General features: G+C 43.0%; 1 protein-coding gene across 1 annotated transcript; it reads left to right on the top strand.

The window, feature by feature from the left end:
- Window positions 1–415: 415 nt before the first annotated feature.
- LOC118007814 (cytochrome c oxidase subunit 7A-related protein, mitochondrial) lies at window positions 416–22,183 on the top strand. Its single transcript, XM_035000990.1, has 3 exons — window positions 416–563; window positions 19,653–19,784; window positions 21,309–22,183. Exons 1-3 carry the CDS (start codon window positions 492–494, stop codon window positions 21,447–21,449), a joined length of 345 nt encoding a protein of 114 aa, XP_034856881.1. The 5' UTR covers window positions 416–491; the 3' UTR covers window positions 21,450–22,183.
- The last annotated feature ends 1,472 nt before the right edge of the window (window positions 22,184–23,655 follow it).

Raw genomic sequence — 23,655 nt, 5'->3', positions numbered from 1 at the left:
AAGGACCAACCGGTGGCCCCTCAACTCTAGCTCTCCCCGCCCGTCCCGCCCCAGACCACGCCCGTCCCGCCCCAGACCACGCCCCAGGCCCCGCCCAAGGTCCGCCCCACTCGATCCTGGCGAGTCCCTCAGCCTCCGGCCTGGTTCGCGGGGCGCTTGCGCATTTCTTAAGGCGTCTCAGCACTGCCCGAATCAAAATGTGTGCGGGGGGTGGGGGTGGGGGCGGGAATTTCGTGCTTCCTACAGACCCCGCTACGGCGGCCTTCTGCGCTCTGCTAGAGCTGTCTTTTGCCTTCTTGGCCCTGACACTCCGGCTTCTTGTTCCCTGATATGGCTGAAGAGGTCATGTTATAAATTAGGCGATCTCCGGTCAGCCCGGCTCCTGGCGCAGGGTCCTTGGGCTGAGACTTAAAGCGGCGGCAGGGAAAGCAGGGTCCTTCTCTGGGGCAGTCGCGCAGGTAGCGGCTGCGGGAAGCCGGACACCGGGCGTCATGTATTACAAGTTTAGTGGCTTCACGCAGAAGTTGACTGGAACATGGGCTTCCGACGCCTATAGCCCGCAGGTACTGGTAGCGGCGGGCCGTCTCGGACAGAAGTGGTCGCCCGAGCCTCTGCGCCTGGCAGTCGTGAGGCCGGAGCAGGGCGGGATTTCTGCCTGCGGTTGGGTTTGGCTCGCCCCGCACCTCCCGGCCCCTTTCCGCATCTGCTTGCAGCGGCCGTTGAGGCTGCTCATTCTGTAGCTGCTTCCCCGGCGGGGCTGTTCCGGCGCGGAAGTTGGGCCTGGCATTCAGCTGGGGTCAAGGTGACCTCTGAGCTCGTTGCTTGTGGGTCGGGGGGTGGCTTGTGGGGTCGGCGTGGCCCAGAATGCGACCTGCCAAGAGTCTGAAGTTCGGCTTTGTCCTTTTTAAGGAGGTTCCGCTTTTGGTCTCCTCAGTGCTCCATTGGTACCTCCCTGCGTCGCCCAAAAGCTGCATCAAGGCACGAGGTTGGAGAGCTGGGATGACAGCACCGAGGGAAGCCACAGGGGCCGGAGAGGCTGTATGATCAGAATTGGGGGACTTGATGGGTTCTTTCAAATGTCCAGGTGAATCTGGGCAGTTACGTGGAAGGACCTTACGCTTCTCAGCTGTAACATGGTTGGCTGCAGCCATTTGAGTCTAAAAAGTATTCTGATTTCACTCATTTTGCTGGTTGGGAGTTTCAGCCTCAGTTGTAGACTCTTCATCAGAGCTAACGTCCTGGCTTTGCCACTATTTTTATGACCTTTATCAGGTTACTTAATTTATTGTGAGCTTAGTTTCATCTAGGGCAGCTTTAGTACAGGTTAAGTGAAGTGTGTGTCACGTCATTAGTAGTCTTTGGCAGATGGTTGGTACTGGGTAAGTGGTAGCTATTCTCCAGAAGTTGAGTGTGAGATACCATCATGTTCGTTCCTTATACTCACAGAGAAGTGTCGGAAATATTTGCAACTGAAATATGCAGTTGGAAAACTGGATTCGAATAGTAAGGATCCCAGGTGGGGTGTAAAGGATGCTCTATTGTTACCTCCTTTTTCTGGGGGACACAGCAACTTGCCCAAGTGGGGACGATGTTTTAAGAGATTTCAGGGTCACCTGGGTGGCTCAGTAGGTTAAGTGTCTGACTTAAGTTCAGGTCATGATCTCTGGGTCCTGGGATCGAGTCCCTAGTCGGGCTCCCTGCTCAGCGGGGAGTCTTCTGTCTCTCACTCTGCCCACCCCACCCTCCCCGCTCGTGCACTTGCTCTATTTCTCAAATAAAATCTTTTAAAAAAGTGATTTCAGTCTAAGATTAGATGTGCTGTTAATATTTGTGGTTTTTTTTTAAAGATTTTATTTATTTATTTGACAGACACAGCAAGAGAGGGAACACAAGCAGGGGGAGCGGGAGAGGGAGAAGCAGGCTTCCCGTTGAGCAGGGAGCCCGATGTGGGGCTCGATCCCAGGACCCCGGGATCATGACCTGAGCCGAAGGCAGATGCTTAACGACTGAGCCACCCAGGCGCCCCTAGATGCGCTGTTAATATTAACTAAGATAAGGGCGTCTGGGTGGCTCAGTCGGTTGAGGGTCTGACTTCAGCTCAGGTCATGATCCCAGGTCGCCCTGGAGCCCTGCGTCGCTGGGCTCTCTGCTCAGTAGGGAGCCTGCTTCTCCCTCCCCCTCTGCCTGCCACTTCCCCTGCTTGTGCGCTCTCTCTGTGTCAAATAAATAAATAAATAAATAAATAAATAAATAAATAAATAAATAAAAATTAAAAAAAAATTAAGATAGGGCAAGGATCCAGGTTTATAAATGTTGAACTTGTGATGATGTCATGTCTGGTAGTAGCTGGATTTAGGAATACAGAGTTTAATAGGTCTCGGTGTCTTCAGCCTATAGGTGGTAGTAGAATCTGTGGTGGGGAGATCACGCAGGGAGCATATAGAGAAGAAAGGTGGGAATATGATTAGACTACAGAAATACGAAGGGGAGGGTAGAGGAGGAACTTTTTTTTTTTTTTTAAGATTTTATTTATTTGACAGCGAAAGCAGGAACACAATTAGGGGGAGTGGTAGAGGGAGAAGCAGGCTTCCCGCCGAGCAGAGAGCCCGATGTGGGGCTCGGTCCCAGGACCCTGAGATCATGACCTGAGCCGAAGGCAGTCACTTAACGACTAGCCACCCAGGCGCCCGGAGGAGGAACATTGATCAAAAGAACAGACCAGGATTAGAAGGGAAACCAGTGTGGAGTCACTGAAGCCAAGTTGGTAGTGAGGTCTAAAGGAGGAGTTGTCAACAACAGTGATTTATTTCTTTTGCAGATTACAGGGGAATAGCCATTTCTATCATATTTGCTTCTATAGGAGTGTATTTTTCAGGGCACTGATCTTAAATGTTGCAGTTCAGTGAGTTTTGACAAGTGCATACACTGTAACCCATACCCCTGTTAACATATCGACATTCCGTCACCCCTAGGAAGTTCCCTTCCCTATCTCTGTCTTCCTTCCTATTGTGACTGTTATAAATTAATAGATTTGCTGTTTTTGAATTTCACGTAAATGGAACCACACAGTACTCTCTTGTGTAGGGCCTCCCCCCAGTCAATATTTTTGAGGTTCATTCATGTTACATGTATTAGTAGCTCCTTTTATTGCTTTGTAGGATTTCATTGTGTGAATATATCACAATTGATTTGTTTGTGGTTGTAGATGTTCTTTTATTTTTTTTTTATTTGTTAGCGCACAAGCAGGAGGAGCGGCAGGCAGAGGAAGAAGCGGCCTCCCCGCCGAGCAGGGAGCCCGATATGGCATTTGATCCCAGGACTCTGGGATCATGACCTGAGCCACCCAGGTGCTCTGTAGATTTAATAGAATTTTAGCATAATCTAGGTTTTGTTACTTAGCAAGGAAGTAAAATTTTAGACTAAAACATATGAAATGGAATTGGCTCTCAGAGCAGAGATTACCCTGAGATGCATGTGGTACAGGTAGGGCCTTCAGATTTCTAGTGCCTCTTAAATCACTGGGGAATCATTGAGTAGTAAGTTTAGCCATGGTAGATGGAGATAGATCATGAAGGGTGTAGGATGGTAGGACTTAATTTTGTGAGAAACAGGAATTTTCTTTTTTTTTTTTTTTTTTAAGATTTTATTTATTTATTTGAGACAGAGAGAGACAGAGAGAGCGCACATGAGAGGGGGGAGGGTCAGAGGGAGAAGCAGGCTCCCTGCCGAGCAGGGAGCCCGATGCGGGACTCGATCCCGGGACTCCAGGATCATGACCTGAGCCGAAGGCAGTCGCTTAACCAACTGAGCCACCCAGGTGCCCCAAGAAACAGGAATTTTCAAAACATCTTGATGGAGAAAGTTGTGCTAGAGTCTTGTCCAGAGGTTGAAACAAGGGCATACTTCTTACCTTTAGTTTCATGGAGGGTTTATGATGGAGGAGCAAGTATCATGACAGAGCTACGCCTGAAAAGATAATATGACTGGGAGAGACCAGTACCAGGGATGCCTGTTAAACCCATAAAATAGTTCAGGGTCTTCTGAGTGGGAAAGGAGAGAGGTCTGGGGGATAAGGATTTAGCAACTGATGCGGGAGACTGGGGGGATCAGAAAGGAGGACTCCAGGATGATTGGGTAGTGGGAGGATGGTGGTGCTTCCATTATAAACAGAGAGCTTGAATAGGTCTGTGAGGAACTGTGTGAATTTTGGACCTGCGGAGTGTGTTGTGTCCTGGAAACATGGAGGTGGTGATATCTTGCTGGCAGGTAGAACTTGAGTTGCTGCAGATTGACAGTTGTTTCTAGCCCTAAATCAGAGTGAATTCAGATCAGAGCACTGAAAAATTCTATCATTTAAAAATTAAAACAAAAAAATCATGTAATTCTCTTATTTCTCCACTCTCCTCAAACCTAAAAGGTAGAAGAAAAGGGAAACTTGGGCCAGTGAACTTCGAGGGGAAAAAAATCGAGTTGACTTTTCTCTTTAAAAATTTGGAGCAACTAGGGGCACCTGGCTGGCTCATTTGGTGGAGCATGAGACTCTCCGATCTTGAGGTTGTGAGTTTGAGCCCTGCATTGGGTGTAGAGATTACCTAAAAATAAAATCTTTTTTTTTTTTAAATTTTTTTCCCGAAGATTTTATTTATTTGACAGAGAGAGACACAGCGAGAGAGGGAACACAGGCAGGGGGAGTGGGAGAGGGAGAAGCAGGCTTCCCGCCGAGCAGGGAGCCCGATGCAGGGCTCGATCCCAGGACCTGAGCTGAAGGCAGACGCTTAACGACTGAGCCACCCAGGCACCCCTTAAAAATAAAATCTTAAGAAAATTTTTTGGAGCAACTATATTAGACTGGGAAGAACTCAGCCGCTGAATGTGGTTGCTGTTGAATGGCTCTTAATTGTAGAGGTAGTGATTGTGTAAATAGCTAAGAGATTTGGTATTAAAAAGCAAAACCTGTGATTTCCACTTGGTCTGCAGTCCACTATTTTAAGAACAGTATTCACTAGTTTTCTCATTTGTGGGAGATGTGGGAGGCTCTGCCATCAGCTACTCATTTGATTTACATGACTTTAGTTCTGAAATATTTAAGTCTACATGGTGGTGAAGCCATAGCTTATTTATACATTCAGCAGATATTTACTGAGTGTGCTCTTTGCTTTTTTAAGTCTTGGGAAGTAAGAGCAGTGAACAAAACATGCCAAAATCCTGCCTTTGTGAGGCTTCCATTGCAGTAGGGGGAGACAAAGTAAACAAAGTAAAATTTGGTTTGTTAGGTGCTTATAAGTGCTGTGGAGAAAAAAAAACTGGGAACGGGTGATAGGTTGTTAGCAGGGTAAAGGGGAGGACATGCAGTTTAAAAGGGTGGTAAGGGAATGTCTTGCTGAAAAGGTGACACATGGGCAAAGACCTGAAGGAGGTGAGGGTGCCAATCATGTGGATACCCAGAGAAGAGCATTCTAGGTAGAGGGAACAGTGCCTGGTGCCTGGGAGGTTTAAGGGGCTTGTCTAGGGGACTGGGGGTAGAGTAAGGGGATGATGTAAGTGGTAGGGTGGTGGGGTTTGAGGGGTGCATCTTATGGCCCTGGAAATCATTGTAAGAACTTTGGGTTTTGCTCAGTGTGAGGAGGCTTTTGGAGAGGTTGGAGCTGAGTAGTGACATCTACAATCACTGGTCACTGCATTAAGAGTAGACTGCAGGGCAGCCAGTGTGGAAATGGAAGGAGGGTGATCAGTTGGGGGGCTGTTATAAAAATCCAGGGGTTTGGACCAGAGTGTGGATTGGTGGAGATGGATGAGAAGTGGTCAGATGCTGAGTGTATTTTGAAAGTAGAGCCAAAAGGATTTGCAGTGTGTAAGCAGTATTAAAAATGATTCTGGGCACCTGGGTGGCTCAGTCCGTTAAGCATCTGACTCTTGATTTCGGCTCGGGTAATGATCTCAGGGTTGTGAGATTGAGCTGTAGAGGGCTTCGCATTCAGCGAGGAGTCTGCTGAGATCCTCTCCCTCTGTCTCCTCCTCCCCCACTCGCTCGGTCTCAAATAAAATCTTAAAAAAAAAAAAAGATTCCAAGGATCTTGGCCTGAAAACCTGGAAGGATGCTATCGTCAGTTACTGAGATGGGGAGGCCCATAATTCTTCTACATTGGGGCAGCCGCAACCCTGGAAGAGGCATAGGTGAAGGGATTTGCTTTAGGTACCTTCCTGTAAATACAGCTTCCTGTTCAAGTCCACTCTTGAGAACCCCAGGGTCAGTCCTGTCTAGCTGCCTTGAAACATTGGAAGCACTGACTGCTTTTAATTCTTAGGAAATTTAATGAGATAGGTGAATATCCATTCATACACATGATCTTAGCCAAAAGGCCGAGAAGCGATTAATATCCATTCCTTTTACCTGTGGGGCCAGGACAGCTGAATTATTGATTGTATGGTATAATAAAAATGTGTGGGTTTGAATCCCATCTTTCTTATGGAATCTCTGAGCTTTGTTTTAATCGTCGGTAACATGGGAGGCGCCTGGGTGGCTCAGTCGGTTAAGCGTCTGCCTTCACCTCAGGTCATGATCCCAGAGTCCCAGGATCGAGTCCTGCATCGGGCTCCCCACTTAGTGGGAAGTCTGCTTCTCCCTCTTATCTCCCCCCCCCAATGCTCGCGTGCACGCTGTCCCTCTCTCTCACTCACTCACTCTCTCAAATAAAATCTGAAAAAAAAAAAAAAAATCTGTAACATGGGACGATAATACCTCATTTACAGGGTTAATGTGAAGAGTAAATTTATTTATGAAGATTATGTAGGATCCTGAAAAGAAATGTTTATAAATAAAAACAGAATGTAGAATTTTATTTTTTAAAAGAATTTTATCCATTTATTTGACGGCATAAGCAGGGGGAGTGGCAGGCAGAGGGAGAAGCAGGCTCCCCACTGAGCAGGGACTTGGGGGCTCTATCCAGGACCCTGGGATCATGACCTGAGCCCAAGGCAGGGGCTTAACCGACTGAGCTGCCCAGGTGACCCTAGAATGTAGAATTTTATACTGCAACTGTAAAGATGTTAAAATACGCCTATAAAAAAAGATTGGAGGAGAATATACAAATTATAATAGTTAATGGGATAAGATACTGGGATTATTGGTAACTTTAAAATTCCATATTCTAAACTTACAGTATTATAAATGGAAATACGGAGTTATTTAAAACCATTAAGATGGTTGATACTCTTTTTTTCAGATGATATTGTTCAAAAACTTTGCTGTAGTTTTGAATCACTTGATGGGTGTACAAACACTGAGCGATTAGGTATAATCCTTTCTAAAAATGCACTCACATTAGTCCTGTCAAAACAAGAATTTAACTTCAAACCATTTTCGGAGCTGCTTGGTAGAAAGAGTTTTTAAATTTTTGCATTCAAGGGGAAATGATCCTTATAGGAGAAAATACAAAGCTCACAGAATAAAGGAGCCTGTTAAATTCTTTAGTTCAAAGAGAGATACTTTCTAACGTTGGTATCTCAGTAGTTAGGGCCTCTCTTCCCATCTCTAACTCCTTCTGAACCTGAGTGTATTATATACTAAATTTAGACTAGCAACTTATAAAACTTTCTCTCTAAATCAGTTGTTGCCTTTAAGCAATAGTTGAGAGGGGCGGGGCGCCTGGGTGGCTCAGTTGGTTAAGCGACTGCCTTCGGCTCAGGTCATGATCCTGGAGTCCCCGGGATCGAGTCCCGCATCGGGCTCCCTGCTCAGCAGGGGGTCTGCTTCTCCCTCTGCCCTCTTCCCTCTCATGCTCTCTGTCTCTCATTCTCTCTCTCTCAAATAAATAAATAAAATCTTTAAAAAAAAATAGTTGAGAGGGGCAGTGGGGCCAGGTAGTAGAATACTTAAAAACCCAAGGCTGTGGACTTTAGAGGGGCCTGAGTTTCGACGCTAGATGCCATCCTTTTTGCTACACGATCTTAGGCAAGTTGCCTTCTCTGATCTAGTTTTCTCCTCTATAAAATGGGAATAATAACATCTTGGTAGGGTTGCTGGCAGGATTAAATGAGATGATGTGTGTGAAATGCTTGATAGGATGCTGGGCATATAAGAAAGGCCGAGCACATAATTAGTGGCTGTTATTCCATAACATTAATATCCGTAATGGCAGGGATTGTATCTGTCTTATTCATCGTGTATTTTCAGGATAGAGTAAGGGCTCAGTCATATATGCTGAATGAGTGAATGCAGTGCAGAAAAAAGTCCACGGTTCATTCCCATTTGTGGGACTGTGTCAAAGAAATAGAAACGAAGTTTACTTTTTGGTGGGGGGTTAATTGAAGTATAGTTGATTTACAATATTATATTAGTTTCAGGTGTACAACATAGTGATATATACATTACAAAATGCTCACCACATAAGTGTAGTTATCATCTGTCACCTCACAGCATTATTGACTGTATTCTGTATGGTGTACTTTTTATCCTCCTGACTTATTTTACAACTGGAAGTTTGTACCTTTTAATTTCCTTCACCTCTTTCCCCTCATCCTCCCACCCACTCCACTCTGGCAACCACCAGTTCTCTGTATTTCTGAGTCTATTTCTATTTTTTGTTTTATTTTTTAGATCCCACACATAAGTGAAATATTAATGTGTTTTTTTTTTTTCTGTCTGACTTATTTCACTTAGCATAATACCCTCTAGGTCCATCCAAGTTGTTGCCAGTGGCAAAATCTTATTTTCATGGCTGAGTATTACTCCACTGTGTGTGTGTGTGTGTGTATCACATCTTCTTTATCCATTCTTCTGTTTTTTTTTTTTTTTAAGATTTTACCTACTTATTAGAGAGAGAGATAGCGAGAGAGGGAACACAATCAGGGGGAGTGGGAGAGGGAGAAGCAGGCTCCCTGCTGAGCAGAGAGCCCAATGTGGGGCCCGATCCCAGGGCTCTGGGATCGTGACCTGAGCCAAAGGCAGACGCTTAACGACTGAGCCACCCAGGCGCCCCTCCATTCATATATTGATGGACACTTACGTTGCTTCCATATCTTGGCTATTGTAAATAATGCTGCAGTAAACATAGGGGTGCACATATCTTTTTGAATTGATATTTTTGCTTTCTTTTTTTAAATATTTATTTATTCATAAGAGAGAGAGAGGCAGAGGGAGAAGCAGGCTCCGCAGGGAACAGGGAGCCTGATGTGGGACTCAATCCCAGGACCCCGGGATCATGACCTGAGCCGAAGGCAGACGCTTAACCATCTGAGTCACCCAGGCGCCCCCTATATTTTTGTTTTCTTTGGGTAAATACCCAGAAGCAGAATTACTGGTTTGTATGGTATTTGTATTTTTAATTTTTTGAGGGACCTCCATAACTGTTTTCCATAATGGCTGCACCAATTTATATTCCCATGAACAGTGCATGAGGGTTGCCTTTTTTCTGTATCCTCTACACACTTGTTATTTCTTGACTTTTTGATACTAGCCATTCTCATTGTGGTTTTGATTTGCATTTCCCTGATACTTAGTGATGTTGAACATCTTTTCATGTGTCTCTTGGCCATCTGTAAATCATCTTTGGAAAATGTGTGTTCAGGTCCTCTGTACATCTGTTTTTTTGGTATTGAGTTGTATAAGTTCTGTATAGATTTTGTATATTAACCCCTTATTGGATATATCATTTGCACATAATCTTCTCCCATTCAGTAGGTTGCCTTTTTGTTTTGGTGGTTTCCTTCACTGTGCAAAAGATTTTTAGTTTGATGTAGTCCCAATTGTTTATTTTTGCTTTTGTTTCCCTTACCTGAAGAGACCGATTCAGAAGAATGTTGATAAGGCTGATGTCTAAGAGACTGTGTATGTTTTCTTTTTAGGAGTTTATGATTTCAGGTCTTACATTTGGGTTTTTAATCCATTTGAATTTATTTTTTGTGGGTTTTGTTTTGTTTTTTTGGGGGGGGTTCCAATGATCCTTTATTGAAGTATTTTCTTTTGTAGTTCTTAACTAGCTGGGTATTCCACTGCACCACTATTGATGTCATCTATGATGTCATGAGGTGGTGGTCACCAACATTTGCAGCCCAACTGGATAGTCCCCATGATCTCTTCAATGGTTCCAGAGGGTTCTGTGGCTAAAGATTGGTGCCACATCTGTCAGGCAATGTTGACAATCTCACCAAAAGTGATATTTCCACTGTGCTTAATGTTTTTTTGCTTCTTTTTGTCTCTTGGCTGTTCCTTGAGGGCTTTGATAATCAGGGCAGAGGCAGAAGGTGCCTTTTCATTCTGGCCCTGTCTAATTTGAATGGTCACTTTCATTATAATCCTCAGACCCTTCCAATCACCCGTTGCCTTGGTGATGTCATCACCAACCTTTTTTGGAGACAGACCCAGGGGGCCAGTCTTCGAGGCTGGGGGGACGTGGCACTGACTTCCCCACTGGTGCTCCTCAGGTATACAGTACAGCTTTGATCTTGTTAGGATCGGACTTAGGTGGCATGGTGGAGGTGGCTGGTGTTGGATGAACCCTGATTCAGGACAACCAAAGACCATTGCAACTTTGTCTCCTAGTCCAAAGCCAAAAGCTCTTTTTTTTTTTTTTTAAATTTTTAAAAGTAATCTCTATACCCAACATGGGGCTTGAACTCATAACCCTGAGATCAGGAGTCACATGCTCTGGGGTGCCTGGGTGGCTCAGTTGTTAAGCATCTGCCTTCGGCTCAGGGTCCTGGGATTGAGCCCCATGTCCGGCTCCCTGCTTCGAGGGAGGCCTCCTTCTCCCACTCTCCCTGCTTGTGTTCCCTTGCTTGCTGTGTGTGTCTCTCTCTGTCAGATAAATAAATAAAATCTTTAAAAAGAAAAAAAAGTCACATGCTCTGCTGACTGAGCCAGCGAGGTGCCCCAAGTTAATTTATTTAGAGAGAAAGCAATGGGTGGGAGGGGAGGGAGAGAGAATCTGGAGCAGACTCCACACTGAATGCAGAGCCTGATGTGGGGCTGGATCCCACGACCGCAAGATCCTGACCTGAGCCAAAACAAAGAGTTGGACACTCAAGCGACTGAGCCACCCAGGCACCCCCAGTTTCATTCTTTTGCATGTAGCTGTCCAGTTTTACCAGCACCATTTATTGAAGAGACTGTCTTTTCCCCATTGTGTGTTTTTGTTTCCTTTGTTGTAGATTAATTGACCATATAAAGAATGGTTTTATTTCTGGGCTCTCTATTCTATTCCATTGATATCTATTTTTGTGCTAGTACCATACTGTTTGGATTATTATAGCTTTTGGTATACCTTGAAGTCTGGGATTGTGATACTTCAGCTTTTTTCTTCTTTTTCAAGATTGCTTTGGCTATTTGGGATCTTTGTGGTTCCATACAAATTTTAGGATTATTTTTTTCTTATTCTGTGAAAAATGTTATTGGTATTTTGATAGGGACTGTATCGAATCTGTAGGCTGCTTTGGGTAGTATGGGCATTTTAACAGTATTGATTCTTCCAGTTAATGAGTATGGTATATCTTTTGATTTATTTGTGTCTTCAGTTTCTTTCATCATTGTAATAGTTTTCAGAGTACAGGTCTTTCACCTCCATGGTTAAATTTTTTCCTTAGGTATTTCATTCTTTTTGATGTAGTTGAAAATGGGATTGTTTTCTTAATTTCTCTTTCTGCTGCTTCACTATTAGCATATTGAAATGCAACAGATTTCTGTATATTTTGTATCCTGGGACTTTATTGAATTCATGTATTCTAATATTTTTTTGGTGGAGTCAGCTGGAAATAGTGAAAGTTTTACTTCTTTCTTACCACTTAGGATGCCTTTTATTTCTTTTTCTTGTCTGATTGCTGTGGCTAGGACTTCAGTACTGTGTTGAATAAAAGTGGGGAGAAGGGACATCCTTGTTTTGTTCCTGATCTTAGAGAAAAAGCTTTCACTTTTCACCATTGAGTATGATGTTAGCTGGTGGATTTATCATATATGGTCTTTATTATATTGAGCTATGTTCCCTCTTAACCCACTTTGTTGAGAGTTTTTATCATAAATGGATGTTGAATTTTGTCAGATGTTTTTTCTGCATCTGTTGAGGTAATCATGTGATTTTTATCCTTCATTTTGTTAATGTTGTGTATCATGTTGATAGATTTGTGGATATTGAACCATTCTTGCATCCTGGAATAAGTCCCACTTGATCATGGTGAATGATCTTTTTAATGTATTGTTGAATTCAGTTTGCTAAATTTTGTTGAGTATTTTTTGCATCTGTATTCATCAGAGGTATTGGCCTGTAATTTTCTTTTTTGTATTGTATTTGGTTTTGGTATCAGGGTAATGCTGGCCTCGTAGAATGAATTTGGAAGAATTTCTTCCTCTTCTATTTTTGGGAATTGTTTGAGAATGACAGGTATTAACTCTTCTTTAAATGTTTGATAGGTTTTACCCCTGAAGTCCTGTAGTCCTGGACTTTTGTTTGTTGGGAATTTTTTGAAAACAAGATTCGCTTTCTCTACTAGTAATTGGTCTGCTCAGATTTGCTATTTCTTCCTGATTCAGTTTTGAAGATTGTATGTTTCTAGAAATTTATCTATTTCTTCTATATTGTCCAACTTGTTGGCATACAATTTTCATAGTAGTCTCTTATAATCCTGTGGTGTTAGTTGGAACTTCTCCTTCATTTGTGATTTTTTTTTGAGCTCTTTTTTCTTAATAAGTTTGCTAAAGGTTTATCAATTTTATCTTTTTGAAGAACCATTTCTTAGTTTCATTGGATTTTTTAGTCTCCATTTAATTTATTTCTACTATAATCCTTATTATTTCCTTCTTTCTTCTAACTTTGCTCTTCATTCTTTTTCTAGTTCCTTTAGGTGTAAAGTCAGGTTGTTGAGATTGTTCTTGTTTCTTGAGGTAGGCCTGTATTACTATAAATTTCCTCTGCTTGGGGTGCCTGGGTGGCTCAGTTGGTTAAGCGACTGCCTTCGGCTCAGGTCATGATCCTGGAGTCCCTGGATCAAGTCCCGCATCAGACTCCCTGCTCGGCGGGGAGTCTGCCTCTCCCTCTGACCCTCCCCCCTCTCATGTGCTTGCTCTCTCTCATTCTCTCTCTCTCAAATAAATAAATAAAATCTTTTAAAAAATAATAAAAATAAATAAAAATAAATAAAAATTTCCTCTGCTTTTGTTGCATCCCAAAGATTTTGAACCATTGTTTCCGTTTTCATTTCTCCGTGTATCTTTAAAATTTCCTCTTTGATTTCTTCCTTGATCCATGGATTGTTTAGGAGCATGTTGTTTAACCTCCATGTGTTTGTGTTTTTTTCTAGTTTTTTTTCCTAGAATTGATTTCTAGGTTCATACTGCTGTATGATGGAGAAGATGCTCCATCTTCTTAAATTTATTGAGACTTGTTTTGTGGCCTAACATGTAATCTGTCCTGGAGAATGTTCCAGGTGCGCTTAAGAAGTATGTATATTCTGCCGCTTATGGATGGAATGTTCTGTATATATCTGCTAGGTCTGTCTGGTCTAATGTTTTTTTTTTTTAAGATTTTATTTATTTATTTGAGAGAGAGAGAATGAGAGACAGAGAGCACGAGAGGGAAGAGGGCAGAGGGAGAAGCAGACCCCTGCTGAGCAGGGAGCCTGATGTGGGACTCGATCCCAGGACTCCAGGATCATGACCTGAGCCGAAGGCAGTCACTTAACCAACTGAGCCACCCAGGCGCCCAGGTCTAATGTTATTTAAAGCCACTGTTACCTTATTGATTTTATGTCTGGATTTTCTGTCCATTGATGTAAGGGGTGTTAAAGCCTCCTACTATTATTGTATTACTGTCAGTTTCTTCCTTTGTGTCTGTTAATATTTGCTTTGTATATTTAGGTGCTCCTATGTTGGGTGCATAGATATTTACAATTGTTGTGTCCTCTTGTTGGATTATTCCCTTTATAAAATGCCTTTCTTTGTCTCTTGTTACAGTCTTTGTTTTAAAGACTGCTTTGTCTGATAAAAGTTTTACTATCCCAGCTTTCTTTTTGCTTTCATTTGTATGGAATATTTTTTTTAGATCCTTTCACTTTCAGTCTATACGTGTCTTTAGGTCTGAAGAGAGCCTCTTATAGGCAACATATAGGTGCCCTTGTTTTTTATTCATTGAGTCACCCTTGTCTTTTTTTTTTTTTTAAGATTTTTAGTTTTTATTTATTTGTCAGAGCGAGCAAGAGCGCACAAACAGGGAGTGGCAGGCAGAGGGAGAAGCAGGCTTTCCACTGAGCAAGGAGCCCGATGTGGGACCGATCCCATGACCCTAGGATCATGACCTGAGCCGAAGGCAGATGCCCAACCGACTGAGCCACCCAGGCATCCCTGAATCACCCTTGTCTTTTGATTGGAGCATTTAGACCATTTACTTTTTTTTTTTTTTTTTAAGTAGGCTCCATTCATGACCCTGAGATCAAGAGTCAGACCCTTAACTGACTGAGCCACTCAAGTGCCCCATTTTTTTTTAGATCATTTACATTTAAAGTAATAATTTACAGGTGCCATTTTGTTGATTGTTTTCTGGTGGTTTTTGTTGTTTTTCTCTTTTTTCTCCTGGCTCTCTTCCCTTGTAATTGGTGACTTTAGTGTTTTACTTGGATTCCTTTCTTTTTTTTTTTTTTTGTGGATTTATTATAAAGTTTTTGGCTTCTGGTTAGCTTAAGGTTCATATATAACATCATTAGTATATAGCAGTCTATATTAAGCTGATGGTTGCTTAAGTTCGAACACATTCCAAAATCATTAATATTAAACCCTCCCCCATGTATGTAAATGTATATGATGTGATATTTTACATCTTTATTTTGTGAATCTCAACAAATTTTATAGATGTAATTGATTTTACTCATCTTCTAACTTTCATACTAGTTTTTTTTTTTTTTAAAGATTTTATTTATTTATTTGAGAGAGAGAATGAGAGAGAGCACGAGAGGGGAGAGGGTCAGAGGGAGAAGCAGACCCCCTGCTGAGCAGGGAGCCCGATGTGGGACTCGATCCCGGGACTCCAGGATCATGACCTGAGCCGAAGGCAGTTGCTTAACCAACTGAGCCACCCAGGCGCCCTCATACTAGTTTTTTAAGTGATTGATTTACTACCTTTATCATACGTTTGCTTTTACCAGTGAAGTTTTTGTTTCATAATTTTCTTCCAGTCATGGCCTTTTTTTTCCTGCTTAAAGTCCCTTTAACATTTCTTCTAAGTCTGGTTAAGTGGTGATGAACTCCTTTAACTTTTGTTTGTTTGGGGAAACTCCTATTTGTCCTTCAGTTCTGAATGATAATCTTGTCAGGTAGAGCATTCTTCGCTGTAGGTTTCTTCCTTTCAGTGCTTTGAATATATTGTGCCACTGTCTTCTGGCCTGCACAGTTTCTGCTGGAAAATCCATAGCCTCATGGGGTTTTCCTTGTACATAACTAGTTCCTTATCTCTTGCTGCTTTTAAGATTCTGTCTTTAATCCTTGTCATTTTCGTTGTTGTGTGTCTTGGTATGGATCTTCTTGGGTTCATCTTGTTCGGATCTCTCTCTGCTTCCTGGACCTAGATGTCTGCTTTTCCCAGGTTAGGGAAATTTTCAGCTGTTATGTCTTCAAGTAAGTTTTCTGCCTCTTTTCTCCTGGGACCCCTATAATGTGAATATTAGTATTGCTTGACATTGTTCTAGAGGGTCCCTTAACCTGTCTTTGTTTTTGCTGTTCAGCTTGGGTACTTTCTGTCTTCCAGATTGCTAATCTATTCATCCGCATCTTCTGATCTGCTGTTGATTCTCTCTAGGGTGTTTTTCATTTCAGTTATTGTATTCTTCAGCTCTGTTTGGTTCTTTTTTATATTTTTTATCTCTTTGTTGAGTTCTCTTACGCTTTTCTTTCAACTCCAGTGAGCATCTTTATAACCATTGCTTTGAACTCTTTATCAGGTCATTGCTTATCTCCATTTTATTTAGTTCTTTTTCTGAAGTTTTGTTCTTTTCTTTGGAGCATATTCCTTTTTCTCATTTTGTTTGTCTTTCTCTGTTTGTTTCTATGAATTAGTTGAAACAGCAACCTTCCCCAGTCTTGAAGGAGTGGCCTTGTGTAGGAGTGTCCCCTCTGTAGACTGTGTCTGGTGGCTTTGGCTGGCTAGAGCTGTAGTGGGCACAGGCTCAGGGCGCATTCTTTGGGTCTGCTCTGTGGGATGGTGGGAGCTGGGGCAAGTTCAGGCCAGGTGGTTCAGGGGTGCTTGGGTCTAGCACTGCCCTGGTGGGATGGCAGGAGCTGGGTCAGGCTCAGGCTGGGTTGTCCTCAGGCTCTCCACCCTGGGACACCATAGTGGGATGGCTAGAGCTGGGGCAGGATGTGCTGGCATGCTCTGCATAGGAAGTGCCCTGGATGGCTGCTGAAGCAGATGCGGGCCAGCGGTGTTCCAGGGTGTTTTGTGCCCAGGCCACCTTGGTGAGATAGCAAGGGCTGTAGTTGGTGCAGGCTGGGGTGTTCTGGTTTGTGCTGTGCTGGGGCAGCCGTAGTGGGATGGTTGGAGCTGAGGCAGGTGCATGTGGTGGAGAACACCTTTGGGGGACAGCTGGAGCTGGTGTGGGTTAGGGGCCCGAGGCTGCAGGCTGGCTAGCATGCCTGCTCCCATCTGCACTATCAAGGCAGAGGGGGAATGTAAACAATGGTGCTTGCTAACACCTTCTAACCAGAGGGAGTTCCAGCAGTTCTCCCACTATTTAGTAGTTGCTGTAGCATTAGTGTACGGGGCTTCCTTCACTTACAGTCTATTTGCCTTTTATTTTATTTTACTTTATTTTTTAAGATCTTACTTACTTGAGACAGAGAGAGAGAGAGCACAAGAGGGGGAGGGTCAGAGGGAGAAGCAGACTCCCCACTGAGCAGGGAGCCCTGACGAGGGACTCGATCCCAGGACTCCAGGATTATGACCTGAGCCGAAGGCAATCACTTAACTGACTGAGCTATGGGGTGCCCTCTGTTTACCTTTTATTTTTTATTTTTATTTTTTTTTAAAGATTTTATTTTTATTTATTTGAGACAGAGAGAATGAGAGACAGAGAGCATGAGAGGGAGGAGGGTCAGAGGGAGAAGCAGACTCCCTGCCGAGCAGGGAGCCCGATGCGGGACTCGATCCCGGGACTCCAGGATCATGACCCGAGCCGAAGGCAGTCGCTTAACCAACTGAGCCACCCAGGCGCCCTGTTTGCCTTTTAAACTGCTGTTTTTTTTTGCCCTACCCCCAGGTTGGGTGAATCTCTGTGTGGGCCTGTCAGTGCTATCCCTCCCTACTGCAGTTCCTGGCAAAAGGTGGGGTTCCTGTTGTTACCATGTCTTTGTCTCCTGCCATTCTCTGTGTGGTCCCTCTATCCTTTGCTATGCAGAAGCTGTTCAGTCAACCTTCAATTCTTCTTCAGGAGGATTTGCTCTCTATGTGTAGGTGTAGATTTGGTGTGTTCTTGGAGGAAGTGAGTTCAGAGTCTTTCTGTGCTGCCATCTTGGACCAAAACCAAGTTTGCTTTAATGTGTTTTTGTTGCCCTGTTGATCTTAATGCTTCCCTGGTGGGAGTATTATTGAAGCTTGCTTTCTTTCTTTCTTTCTTTTTTTTTTTTGAAGATTTTATTTATTTATTTGACAGAGAGCGAGTGAGAGAGGAACACAAGCGGGGGTATGGCAGAGGGAGAAGCAGGCTTCCTGGCGAGCAGGGAGCCTCATGCGGCGCTTGAGCCCAGGACCCTGGGACCATGACCTGAGCCAAAGGCAGACGCTTGACGACTGAGCCACCCAGCTGCCCCTCATTGAGGCTTTCAATATATGATCTTTAGAGTAGGTCTTGTCAGTTATATGTAAGTTTTTATTTCTTTGAAGAGATCAAGGACCAGGGGTCCGACAACTCTGTTAATTTGAGCAAAGGATTTTCTTTTTCATCTGTAAAATGAAAGAGGCTGAGCTTGAACCCTACTTCCTAACTTTAAATTTTTATTTTTTGTAGTTAGAATTTAATATAAAAGGATGTGATTTTATTGGTTTGTAACTCTTAGCTCATATCTTAATCTGCGGGTTATTTTGGAGAACCATCTCTATACCTGCCACTGTGGGTTTACTCTGTCAGATAGAAAACCAGACTTCCCCTTAGGTTCTTCTTCTTCTTCTTCTTCTTTTTTTTTTTTTTGTAGCTTTATTGAGATACAGTTTACATACCATACATTCACTCATTTAAAGTGTATAGCTCAGGGGCGCCTGGGTGGCTCAGTTGGTTAAGCGACTGCCTTCGGCTTAGGTCATGATCCTGGAGTCCTGGGATTGAGTCCCGCATGATTTGTGATTAGCAGCTCCCTGGGCCACATGAAATTTTGGTTAGATTTCCAAAGAGACCTGGCTGTCCCTTTTCTCCTCTGGGTGAGCAGACTCGGGTCTGCTGCTCCCTCTGACCCTCCTCCCTCTCATGCTCTCTGTCTCTCATTCTCTCTGTCTCAAAAAAAAAAAAAAAATAATAATAATAATAAAGTGTATAGCTCAGTGGTTTTTCAGTGTATTAATAGATACTGTGTAACCACTGCCACATTAATTTTTGAGCATTTTCGTCACCTCCAGAAGAAACGTATACCCTGCAGTTATCACCCCCCTGTTGCTCACCTCCTAGCCCTGGGCAGCTGCCGATCTACTTTCTGTCTGTGTAGATTTTCTTATTCTGGACTTGCATATGAATGGTGTCCTATAAGATGTGGTCTTTTTGACTAGCTTCTTTTACTTGGCATGTTTTTAAGGGTTATCCTTGTTGTAGCCTGTGACAGTACTTCATTTTTCTCCCCCTTTAGGTTCTTTTTAAGCTTGTGTGTTTGTCCTTCTGTCCATGTGGCCCAGGGAGCTGCTCATCACAAACCTGTGTTAACCCCCAATGTCGTTCAGTTTATATTATTGACTGTGTGCCGTGTGCCTGTGGCAGGCCCGCCGCTTTAGGCACGTAGTGTCTCATGCAGTCTTTTCAGGGGTAGATCCCAGTACTTTTATATACATGTCACAGATGAGAACACTGAGTTTCCTTTATTTTTACTATATCTGTTTTACTTACAGCTTTGTTAATGCTGGAAGGTTTAATCGCTCTAATTGTTTTGTTTTGTTTTCTGGTCCTGAAAGACAAGTCTCTTACCATTACAGGCTCTTCCAGATTGAGACATTTCTTTACTGTGTGTCTGGACAGTTTTTGATGTCTACTTTGGAGTTAAGAGATAACATGTTAGTACATCAGCTCACCCAGAGGAGAAAAGGGACAGCCAGGTCTCTTTGGAAATCTAACCAAAAGTTCATATAGATTATAAATGTTTTACTGATTTAATAGGAAGATAGACATAATAGTTATTTCTGGAAGCCCAGATTGGGCTTTTGTGGTTGGTTGTTTGCTTCCCTTCCTCCCCTGACCCCCATCTTAATGTCAGGGAATTCTTCTTGATGGGGTTTGCTGTGGGAAAGTGGACTAATGTATTTTGTTGAAAGTTTAAGGACTTTAAATCTTAAAATTAAAGGCCTTGTAATGCAGACTTGGAGAGCCTTTCCTTTCTTCTGGTGTGGTTGAATTACTGCCTCCACGATTCCAGACAGCCTGCTTGTGGAAAGGTTGTTCATAAGCTCAGGCATGCTTTCAACTTGACATTTTCCTTTTTCTTACAGGGATTAAGGCCTGTGGTTTCCACAGAAGCACCGCCTATCATATTTGCCACACCAACCAAACTGAGTTCTGATTTTGCGGTATATGATTATGCTGGGAAAAACAAAGTTCCTGAGCTGCAGAAGTTTTTCCAGGTGAGAGAAGACACTAGAACAGACACTAGAGAATAAGTTATTTTGGCAGTGAGTTTTCTTCTGGTGGTTTTTTGCTTGCTTGATATTAAAATTCACTGAGCTGTTAGAAGTAGAGGAGGCTCTCTTGGGTTTGCTGATCAACAGAGAGAAGCCAGAATTGGATTTTAAAATATTATTAATGGTAATCTGTGTACAGATAATAGGCCAGTGACCCAGCTGCAGATCAGGTGCTGTGGGAGTGGCAGTGTCTGTTCCTGCTGTTGCTAGAAGGCAGCTTCCCCATCCTCAAAAATATGTGCAGATTCAGGACCGGCTTGGGGACTTTTGGTCAGTTTAATCCCTTTTTATCCGATAAGTAAGACTTGATTGGGCATTTGGGGTCTTGAGTTATTATGGGGGAGGGAGTTTGGAGACTGTGCAAAATAATGGATTCAGCATTTTATGGAGTCTTTTTTTTTTTTTTAAGATTTTATTTATTTGACAGAGAGAGACACAGCGAGAGAGGGAACACAAACGGGGAGTGGGAGAGGGAGAAGCAGACTCCCTGCAGAGCAGGGAGCCCAATGTGGGGCTCGATCCCAGGACCCTGGGATCATGACCTGAGCTGAAGGCAGACGCTTAACGACTGAGCCACCCAGGCGCCCCTGTGGAGTCTCTCTCTTTTTTTTTTTTTTTTTAAGATTTTTATTTATTTATTTGAGAGAGAGAATGACATAGAGCATGAGATGGGGGAGGGTCAGAGGGAGAAGCAGACTCCCTGCTGAGCAGGGAGCCCGATGTGGGACTCGATCCCAGGACTCCAGGATCATGACCTGAGCTGAAGGCAGTCACTTAACCATCTGAGCCACCCAGGCACCCTGGAGTCTCTTTTTTAAACAAGGGTTTAACAGCTTAATGCAAAGAAGCCGAGTACAAAATGGACTAGAGCCTATTAATTGATCTGGTGAGCTCAGACATCATTGACTAAAGATCAGAAGTCAAACATTTCTTGTGCCTGTGGTTATTTAGCTGTGGCTTACTTTTGCTTTTTTTTTTTTTTTTTTTGCGAGAGAGAGAATGAGAGACAGCATGAGAGGGAGGAGGGTCAGAGGGAGAAGCAGACTCTCCGCTGAGCAGGGAGCCTGATGTGGGACTCGATCCCGGGACTCCAGGATCATGACCTGAGCCGAAGGCAGTCGCTTAACCAACTGAGCCACCCAGGCGCCCTTACTTTTGCTTTTAAAAGAAATCCACCCATGCTGCTTTCCTAATTAATATATGATGAATTTCTTAGAAATGTGGAATCTGTTGCATGCGTGTTCGTGAGGCTCCGTTTTGGAGAATGGCTTTGGCCTTACAGGGCTGTAGCTGCGTGTGTAAGGAAATGTATACCACTATTTCTGTGAGCATTCCGACGGATTAGGGCTTTTTCCACTGCAGTGTGTTGATGGATTAGTTATAAAGTAGAGACATTTGTTCTTTATTAGCCTAAACTGTAAAATCTTTTTATTATTAACCATGTCCTTGGTACTTCTTGCTTTCCAGAAATCTGACGGTGTGCCCATCCACCTGAAACGAGGCCTGCCTGACCAAATGCTTTACCGGACCACCATGGCGCTGACGCTGGGGGGGACCATCTACTGCCTGATCGCTCTCTACATGGCTTCGCGGCCCAGAAACAAATGAGTTAGGCTGCAGAGGACTGGTTTGCTTTTTGGCATAAACCCATTGAATTTTCATTTTTCACCGCTCTGTAAACATTTTCTTTTTTACTTGAATGGTTTACTTAAATTTTCCCAGAGAAATAGGAAGAGACTAAGGCACTATTTTGGTTTGTTTATGAAATGCACATGGTCCATCAGAGCTCATTGGACAGTTAAAACCATTGTTTAAAGAGATACTGCTGCTCTTTAGGCTCCTGATTTCCCTGGAGGTTCTGGAGGAAGGTCGCACACAGACTCATTGACAACAGTCTGTACTGAGGTCCTTGGGGACTCACAGTGGTGTTTTTGAGCATGGGGTGCAGAGACCTTTCTGGATTTGGATGTGATTGAGGAAGGAAGGAAGAAACCAAGGCCAGGAGCATGAAACGGGGGTTTGCGCTAGTAGACACCTTGGGGGTTTTTCCTTCTTGCAGTAAAATGTTAAGAAAAGTTATCTGCAGCCTGCCACTGTTCATTGGACAGTTTGTTTCCAAGGGCTACTTGCCTCCTCCCAGATCTTTAGTGAAATTTTAAGTGTAATTGTTATGTATTTATTCCACCTTGGGAGCAGAAAACACCTGTTCAGTGTTGCACTTTAGGCCAGTGTTGTTTTATTAATGCCACTGTGACACAGTCTCCTTTACCTTTTCAAAATGTTATGGCTTTAAATTATGATTTATTTTGATTGTGGAATAAATACATGAATGAAAAATCTCAGTTTTGAAGTCCTTTTGAATGCCCTTTCAGAATACCAGAGGCATCCTAAACCTGAGTCTCATTTCTTTCTTTTTAATTAGACACTAGATTATCTTTACAAAATGGTTCCTCAAAGTCAAGTAATAGGCTAATGGCATATTGATAATTACCATATGGTTCCTTATAAGAAACCAGCTTGCCCCGTAGTGAAATGTGCCTGTAACACACAGTTCATTTAGATATTAATTTCCTGTGCTGTCACAATCGGTAGGCTTCACATACGCTATATGAATGCTGAGAAAAGGTGGGATTTTATTATATGTAAAGTGGTAGTCTGTATCTTGCCATAGCAAGGAACAGTGACCTTTTACTGAGGTTAAAATAAACACCCAGTAGCATCCTCACAGGCTAGCTAGCAGGCCCTTACTTGTCTGTACAGATCTAAACTTTATTCTTCTCTGGTATTTCTTCCAAGTTTTTATTTTGAAAAACTTCAGACTACAGAAAGATTTTAAGACTGGTACAGTATACATCTGTGTCTCCTTCACTTAGCAATATATTGCCACTTTTGTGCTCTTGCTCCCTCACAAATGCAGGCACACCTAATGTATGTAAACACACATTTGTTCTTTGCTGTAGCAATTAAGATTAAGCTATGGAATTATGATAATTCAGCCATAAATATAAATACTTCAGGCAGTATCTTAAGAATAAGGACATTTTCCTTTGTAGCCATAATACAGTTGTCACACTCAATTTAACAATGATAACAATACTGCTTATTTAATATATATTCTCTATTTAAATTTCCCCAGGCATCCCAATGATGTGTCCTTTATAATTGTGTTTTTTAAAATAACAGCTTTATTGGAATATAATTCCCATACCATACAATTCACCTATTTTATTTTATTTTTTTAAAGATTTTTTTATTTTAGAGAGTGTGTATGCATGGGTGAGGAGGTGCAGAGGGAGAGGGACAGACAGAATCTCAAGCAGACTCCCTGCTGAGTGCAGAGCCCTACATGGGGCTCGATCTTAACACCCTGAGATCATGACCCGAGCTGAAATCAAAAGTCGGACGTTCAACTGACTGAGCCGTCCAGGCGCCCCTACAGTTCACCTATTTAAAATATGTAATTCAGTGGTTTTTACCATATCCAGAGTTGTGCAACCATGACTACAATCAATATATTTAAAAATATTTTATTTATTTATTTGACAGAGACACAGCAAGAGCAGGAACACAAGCGGGGGGAGTGGGAGAGGGAGAAGCAGGCTTCCTGCGGAGCAGGGAGCCCGATGCGGGGCTGGATCCCAGGACCCTGGATCATGACCTGAGCCGAAGGCAGACGCTTAACGACTGAGCCACCCAGGCGCCCCACCACAATCAATTTTAAAACATTTCGTTACCCTAAGAGGAGGTCCTGTGCCTGTTAAGTCATTCCTCTTCTCCACCCCACCTCCTAGCCTGAGGCAACCGCTGATCTATT

This window comes from Mirounga leonina, unplaced genomic scaffold, assembly GCF_011800145.1.
Source record: "Mirounga leonina isolate KUSES-001 unplaced genomic scaffold, KU_Mleo_1.0 Mir_125, whole genome shotgun sequence".
Taxonomy (NCBI): domain Eukaryota; kingdom Metazoa; phylum Chordata; class Mammalia; order Carnivora; family Phocidae; genus Mirounga; species Mirounga leonina.
Note: the sequence above shows the minus strand (reverse complement) of the source record. Positions and strands in the feature narration are given on the sequence as shown.

Coding starts and splice junctions, on each gene's coding strand:
- LOC118007814 (XM_035000990.1), top strand. CDS start 492: ATGTATTACAAGTTTAGTGGCTTCACGCAGAAGTTGACTGGAACATGG. Junction 564..19,652: donor CCGACGCCTATAGCCCGCAG/GTACTGGTAGCG, acceptor TTTTTCTTACAG/GGATTAAGGCCTGTGGTTTC. Junction 19,785..21,308: donor AGCTGCAGAAGTTTTTCCAG/GTGAGAGAAGAC, acceptor CTTGCTTTCCAG/AAATCTGACGGTGTGCCCAT.